At 44.1% G+C, this 7,843-nt stretch overlaps 1 protein-coding gene across 1 annotated transcript; it reads left to right on the top strand.

Moving 5' to 3' along the window:
- The first annotated feature begins 1,791 nt into the window (after positions 1-1,791).
- On the top strand, positions 1,792-7,018 carry Exosc3 (exosome component 3). Its single transcript, NM_001107936.2, is given in 4 exon segments — positions 1,792-2,147; positions 2,733-2,882; positions 4,650-4,801; positions 6,592-7,018. Coding segments are annotated over 4 exon segments (837 nt in total). The 5' UTR covers positions 1,792-1,814; the 3' UTR covers positions 6,794-7,018.
- Positions 7,019-7,843: the final 825 nt, after the last annotated feature.

Raw genomic sequence — 7,843 nt, 5'->3', positions numbered from 1 at the left:
AACTTCTGGAGTCTGATTTGAGCAGTTTATTTTTATTTGTTTTTTTTTTTCTTCACATTTAAACAGTAAAACTTTCAAAAAAATGTTTCTTTGTAACAACTGTCACCACAAAGCTTAAGACATGGCTACATCAAAACTCCCTTGCAAAGTACAAGGTTTTTGAAAAGCACCTGTGACCTCTTCCACAAGAGTGGGTCCTACCAACTGAGAAAACGCTCAAGATAAGAGCCTAGGGAGGAAAGGTTTTTAATCATCATAAGAGCAAACTCTTTTACAACAGTACATGATATCTCTCCTATAAGGATGGATTGATTCTGTGGACTGAGAATGCTCAGGAAAAGGGGGATTCAGATGAGAGTTGGCTCGCAGAACAGTAAAATTACCTGTTATTCAACAACCTCCACCCTAGCCTTCCAAGTGAACAGGTGTCACTTTCTTCTATTGAAGAAAAAGATCTGTGTGGTTAACAATTCTGGTTTCCCTAGTACTATCTGTAAGCATGAACCCTCCTACCCTCTCCAAACCCCACGCAGCCTTTCTTTGAAGCTGCCAAGCTTGTATCAAGTTAGGAGGTTGGGGAAGAAGTTAGCCATCTTGAAAACTCAATACTTATTACCTAGCCATGGCCCCTCTCCTGTCTGCCTGTATGTCAGTTGTCCTTACTATATCCAGGGATTAAATGGTTTGCCAGCAACTTGCCAGATTTGGAGGAAGTTTGATGCCCCTTCCCTAAAAATTTAGAAACTTAGTTGACAGCAGAGCAATCTGACGTCAGTCAATGTCAAGGCCCTCAGTGCTGCTGGAGAACAATCAAACACTCATTGAAGATGCCTACAGAAAAAAGCTGGTTTCACAGATAAGAACCCCAAAGCCAGAAAACTGGAAGTTCTTAAATTCTTGCATTGTGGGTTTGGGATTTAACAGTTTCTCACATAGCCGTTAGTGTGCTCCCAAAGAACTAACTAGCTGCAAGAATTGATCTGAGTTACCGATATTCCCAAGCCATGTAGGGATGAACTTATACTGGTGAAAAAGTGTGATGTGTGTTGGAGAAGGTGGGAGAAATACACCTAAAAATTGTTACAAGTAGTAGGTACCTTGAGCTACAAATGATCTGAAGTATAGCTAACAGCACAGCAAGGGCGACAGATAGGCACTGTAACTATTGTTCTTTGTATTTTACACAATGTAAATTGGTAGCAACAACCAAACAAGTTATATTTTGAAAAAAAATTTTTTTTTCTGGTTAAAAGCTGAGCTATCGGGCTGGAGAGATGGCTCAGCAGTTAAGAGCACTGACTCCTCTGGTCCTGAGTTCAATTCCCAGCAACCACATGGTGGCTCATAACCATCTGTAACAGGATCAGGCGATGCCCTCTTCTAATGTGTGTGTACTCACATAAAATAAATCTTAACAAACAAACAAACAAACAAACAAACATACAAACAGCTGAGCCACCTTTCTGTAGGCAGAGTAGAAAGGTAAGGCCTCCAAACTAGCCACTATTCAGTTCCCAGTGGCACTCAATTCCAGCGTCCCTTGATTGTAAGTCGAAAGATGAGACTCGGAAGTGAGGGCTCACAGATGGACTCTACCCGGGGAGATTACAAGATGGGTGGGTCGCTAACTACACACACAGTCACTCGGAGGAGGAGTACCCATGAGCTGAAGCGACTAGCTCCAAAGCTAAAGTCTAATTCAGAAAAATCTCACAACCACCGAAAAGGGATAACCCAGGTGGACGGGTAGTGGATGCGGAAGCGGAAGCGGAAGCGGAAGTAGACTACCGGAAGTTGCAATGGTGATGCCTGCCATGGCTGAAGTGTCCGCTGGGGCTGAGTCTGTGGCGGGCTGCCGAGCACGGGCAGTGCACAAGGTGCTAAATCAGGTGGTTCTCCCTGGGGAGGAGCTGGTGCTGCCGGACCACGAGGACGCAGACGGCCTTGGGGGGCCCGGGGAGCAGCCGTTACGCCTGAATGCGGGAGCGCGCCCGAGGCTGCGCATAGTATGCGGCCCGGGTTTGCGACGCTGCGGGGACCGTCTGCTGGTCACTAAGTGTGGCCGCCTGCGTCACAAGGAGCCCAGCGGCGGCGGCGGCGGCGGCGGCGGCGGCGGCGTTTATTGGGTGGACTCGCAGCAGAAGCGGGTAAGCGGATGTCTGAGAGGCGGTGCTGCCCCCAAAGTGGGATCCCTGCAAGTGCGATCATAGGTTAAGGCGAGTCTAGAGCGGCGGTGGCTTCTAGATCTCTCTCTCTCTCTCTCTCTCTCTCTCTCTCTCTGCATCTTCTTTAGAGGAACCACAATAGGAACATATCCTGAGAAGGGCGAAAGGAGAGAAAGGTTCCGCGAGTTCTTGTGAAAAACCCAAAGCCATTTGGTGTCCCAGTTGCAATGAGTCCAAATCACAGGGAGTTAAATTTCCCATAGAATAAGAGCTTTCTCTTAGGAATAATGACTAATGGAATGAGTTTCCTTGAATGTAAAGATTCTTGTGCCACCAGACTTATAAAGGATGCCGAAAAATCTTGAAACTTGATTCAAATCAACTGTTGATTTAGACGGTGTAAAGTTTTACTGGTGCGGGCCGGTTTTGTAGTTCCAGCTACCCGGGGAGTAAGTAGTTGGCAGGGTTGGTTGAGACCAACCCTTGGTAACCTCGATGAAAGTTGCCGAAGATATTTTATAGTAGTATTTGTATCATTTATGATTGTTCTTTTATTCTGTTTTGTAGTATGTACCAGTGAAAGGAGACCACGTGATTGGCATAGTAGTCGCTAAGTCTGGCGATATATTCAAAGTTGATGTTGGAGGGAGTGAGCCAGCTTCTTTGTCCTACCTGGCATTTGAAGGGGCAACTAAAAGAAACAGACCAAATGTACAGGTAATGATGGTTTCAACAATAAGAAAAAATGTCCACTCCCTAGAAATTTAACTATCCAGAGGGCTACCTGAATTGTCTTTAAAGCATCAACTATCCCTCCAGTTCTCCAAGGTCGTTTATTAGATTCTCGGTTGCTGCAGCTCCAGAACCATTGCTGTGTATCACGTTAGCAGTCTTGGTTCTTCTCTACCTGGTTGGCAAGTTACATCTGTGTCTTCCTTACCTGTCATGTCCGAATCCACCCAGGACAATGGCCCTAATGTAAGGGCCACCGGCACTATTGTTATCTGTTCATGGTCGCTGTAAATCCTTGGAGCTGACAGAAGAGTTGTCTTGTTTCGACAGGTTGGGCTTTCTGGGTAGTTTAGCCATATCCTTCTGAATACCTGAGCTACAAATGAGATGAGCTCTCTCTTGCTTTTTGTCAGCTCTCGAGGGTCTTTAGTCGCTCAGTCTTATCTGTTCTTCTCTTTATCTTTGCCTGTCAATCCCTTTGTCTCCACAGGGTCAGGTGTCTGCTCCCTTTTGACAGGAGTGGGCAGCAGTCTTGTTGACTTATTAAAAAAATCTTATTAAGAAAAGGATTGTTTAAGTTATAAGGAATCCACTGGCATGGTGCACCTGGGGTCTCCCCTCACAGCTTGTTGCTCCACGTAACTATATTAAGCTTCACAGTGTCACTGGGTTCCCTTCCTTCCCTTGGTCTTTGTTAATGGGGTCCCTCTGTTTGGAGCTGTATCCTCAGCCTATGAGACACCACCCTTGAGGTCCAGGCTGAGTGGGACTGCCTATAAGGTCATCATCTCTTTTCCTGTATATTTACCACAGCCCTGGGTTTATTCTTGATCTGGTTCCTCAGTTTATTCATTCTCACTGCCCTGTGCAAGAGCACATGCTCCAGGAAGGCAGAAAGGGGTTATGTCCCGCCAGGTTTTGTAATCACCCACAACAGTGGGGACTTAAAAAATACTTTTAGAGTATGCATAGGGAAGTGTTTTGTCCACATGTATGTTTCTGCCCAGTGTGTGACAGCTTCTTGTGGAGGTCAGACAGGAAGGTCAGGTCCCCGAAACCTGAGTTATAAACAGTTTCGAGCTGCTATGAGGATGCTAGAAACCAAAGCTGGGTCCTCGGCAAGAGCAGTAAGCACTCCTAACCCATGAGCCATCGCTCCAGCTCAACAGGGAGGATTTTTAATGTTGAATGACGAGAACAGATTTATTGTTTCCTTAGCTTCATTTTAAAGTTCAGTTTTGTAATATTTTAAAGCCAATTTTCCATGAAGTAGTGTCTGAATTACTGCTATCCCATTTTCACATTCCATTGAATATGGGTGTCATGAGTTTTTCCTTCCTCTAGACAAACATAATTGTTAGTACTGATAGAACATTCTCCAGTGATGCTGTTTTTGTTTTTATATCTGCTCTGACTGATGCAGTTACCACTAGTTACATGTGGCTGCTGATGAGCTGAAGAACTGAATTTTATGTAAGTTAAGTAGATATAAAGTTAAATATGAAATTAAGGTAAGCTACATGCAAGTTGAACAGTTCAGTTTTGAAGGCTGTCCTTAGGCCTTGAAATGGCTTCTGGTTGGAGGATTTCATGGGGTGTGAAGGGAGGACTGAATTCTAAGGATCATTAGTCCCTTAGCTTGAGAACTGGGTCACTGGCATTCCTGCCCATGGAAGAGAACCAGCAGCAGCAGCAGCAGCATCTGTAGGATGTCTGGGTAAAGGGAACTGAACTTTTCTTTTAATCTTACAGGTTGGAGATCTCATCTATGGCCAGTGTGTGGTTGCTAATAAAGACATGGAACCAGAAATGGTCTGTATTGACAGCTGCGGACGCGCCAATGGGATGGGTGTGATTGGACAGGATGGGCTGCTCTTCAAAGTGACCTTGGGCTTAATTAGAAAGTAAGTTATGATGCGTATTAAATGCCCCACCTTCTTTAAGGATCCGTTTACTCTTTGAGAATTCCATAATGGTATTTTGTTGGTCATACTTCCTCCCCCATTCTTCCCTGTAACTCCTCCCAGAGTCCTTCCCCACCTCTCTCCCCTCTCCTGTCCTCTAAGTTTGTGTACCCTTTTTAAAAACAAATAAGCCACTGTGTCTAATCTGTGCTGCACGTACATTTGTGAATATGGGGCCTATTACTAAAGTGTGACCCGCCTACCATCAGCTAAGCCCCAGAAGAAAACCGGCTCCCTTCCCCAGAAGCCAACAACTGTCTGTAGTTCCCCAGTTAAGGGGAGGGGCTCCCCCAGTAACTATACCTCGTTGAAAAACAATAAATCTTTAGGATTTGGATTCTTCGTTTACAATGTCTTGGTTTTCTTCAGAGTAAGTCAGTATTTTAGGAGGCTAGAGAGAAGGCTCTCTGCGGTTAAGAACACTAGCAACTCTCCCAGAGGATCCAGGTTCAATTTCCAGCAACTACATAGAGGATCACAACTAGTTGTAGGGGATGCCAGTGCCCCATGCCTCAGCAGGCACCAAAAACTTGTGGTTGCAGATGTACATGCAAGCAAAACCCCTATAAACAAACTATTTTTAAAAGGTCAGTGTTTTAATATATATGTTAAATTCCTCAATTAAGTTCCCCCCTCAATGTAAATATGTCAAATCCAAATGCCATTTGGCTATATAGTTTGAGTGTTGGTCTAGTGCTTTTTATTTGTGTGTGTGCCTACTTGTTTTGCCTGCATGTATATGTGTGTACCTAGTACATGCCCTGGAAGGCCAGAATTGGGCATCAGATACCCTGGAGCTGAATTACTGATGGCTGAGAGCTACCACGTAGGGGCTGGAAATCAACCTCCCTCCTCTAGAAAAGTGGGTGCTCTTAACCACCCAGCCCTTGCTGCAGCCCTTCCAGTGCCTTTTCTAATACGTTATGCTTCAAGTTTACTGTGTTCTGTTCTGTCTATTCTCTCAGAAGGCCTGCTTGTCCTTATAACTGACATATGTGAGGACTGGTCTTTCCCTCATTCTAAGATACGTGACTACAGCTGCAACCTGCCCTTGCACAAAGTTCCGGAATGTCTGTAGTAGCAAGAGCTGGCAGAGCCGAGTGCTCCTCCTTAAGCCTAAGCACCCCGTACAGGTCCCTGGAGACACATAAGAAGCATGTTCCTGATTGAGCAGCAACCCTGGATTCAGAGAGAGTATCTCCAAGTTCTGAATTTAATACCAGGGAGGAACTAACATAGACAGAAAAGTAAACTTACAGTATTCTGGTTGGCACTGTAGGTGATGGTGGTGATGATGACGGGCTATGACCCTCACATCTAGGAATAAGGTGTTCAGAGGAAAAAGGCTTTATACACTCATATGTTATACACCACTGATGACCTGAGGCTTTTTGTAGGAGATAGACTCTGTATGACTCTGGTATGCATAAAAAGTAGATGTTCTTAGAAGAAAGGGAGCATTGAGCTGGGCAAGGTGGCACATTCCTACAGTCCCAGCTACTTGGGAAGGCAGGAGAGTCCTCAGACCTACAAGACTGAGACTTCATCTCCACATACACAGCTGGGGGAGGGTGGCGTCAGAAAAGGAGTGGCAGCACTTGTTTTGGGAATGCTGCTGTGGGGCTGTGGATAGTCATAGACAACCACCTAGAAAAGGAATGCCCTTTAGGAGGGCCGGGACAGCTGCTGCTGTTTTATTTAAGTTTATTTTCTCTTATCTTTCCTATCAGGCTATTGGCTCCAGATTGTGAAATCGTGCAAGAGCTGGGAAAACTCTATCCGCTGGAGATTGTGTTTGGAATGAATGGGAGAATATGGGTCAAGGCAAAAACCATCCAGCAGACGTTAATTTTGGCAAATGTCTTAGAAGCTTGTGAACACATGACAACAGAGCAGAGGAAACAGATCTTTGCCAGACTGGCAGAGAGCTGACGTGTCCATTTCCTCAGTGGATTTGTTAGCCAAGACTGAGTTTCCTGGGGAAATCTTTTTTTTTTTTTTTTTTTTTTCAGGTGAATTTCTTCCTGGCAGATCTTCAGAAGATGCATATTGTCTTACTAGAATCCAATAAAATATTTTTGTAAGAGTTGCTGGTCACCAATCATGTATAGATGAGAAATTATAAAAATTTTTATATAATAAATTTTGCTGGAAGTATTTTTTTTTTTTTTTTTTTTGTAGTTCTGTAGCACAGTTTCTATAACAAGCTGGAATGCAACACTGAACTTGTTTTCTGGTTATAATAGGAAACCACTTTGCCAGAATAAAGCAAAGAACAAACAACCAGTAATCCCAGAAGCCCGTGGAAGACTATATCATCGCTCATACTTACGTGCTCACTGTGTGAAAAGTATCGTCCCAAGTGTTTTACACAATTACTAGGAATTCTCATTCTTGGTAACTGCAGAAAACACTAACCCTCATAAAGACACTGAGACTAACATGGCCTAAGGCTTAGCCACTGTATGTATGTTTATGTTTTTCAAATCGGAGTTACAAGATATTGTAACTTAACATATTCTCTCTAGTTCAAATAGGATCTGTTTCTTTCATGGCTATTATAAAAAACTCAGTAGTTACAAATATTTCAGTTCATAATATAGTACATTCAGTTTTTTCCTTATGTATGATAGTATGATGAGGCCTTCTGATCCAAGTCTGGCTAACTTATTTAACAGTTCCCACAATCTCGGGTTTTGGATGAAGAGAGGTTTGGACGCGTTGGAGAGATTCTCTGCTATCTACGTTATGGTAAAAGCTCCGGAGGTAAAGGTGTGTAAGTGAAGACTGGCAAGCGATGAGAGTTCTGTGGTACTCGGTTCACATCTGATCTCTGAGAATGGATTCTGTACCCCCCCTCCCCCCACCAAGCCTATATGGCCCAGTCCCATAAGGGGCTTCCCTGAGGCCTAGCCTATTTTGCAGTAAGAGCAACACATAAAATTTATCAAGTGAGAGTTCCCAAGGGATTTAAAATGAAAG

This window comes from Rattus norvegicus, chromosome 5 (assembly GCF_021556685.1).
Source record: "Rattus norvegicus strain SHRSP/BbbUtx chromosome 5, alternate assembly SHRSP_T2T, whole genome shotgun sequence".
Classification (NCBI taxonomy): Eukaryota; Metazoa; Chordata; class Mammalia; order Rodentia; family Muridae; genus Rattus; species Rattus norvegicus.
The sequence above is the reverse complement of the archived record's forward strand: the minus strand, read 5'-3'. Positions and strand labels throughout refer to the sequence as shown.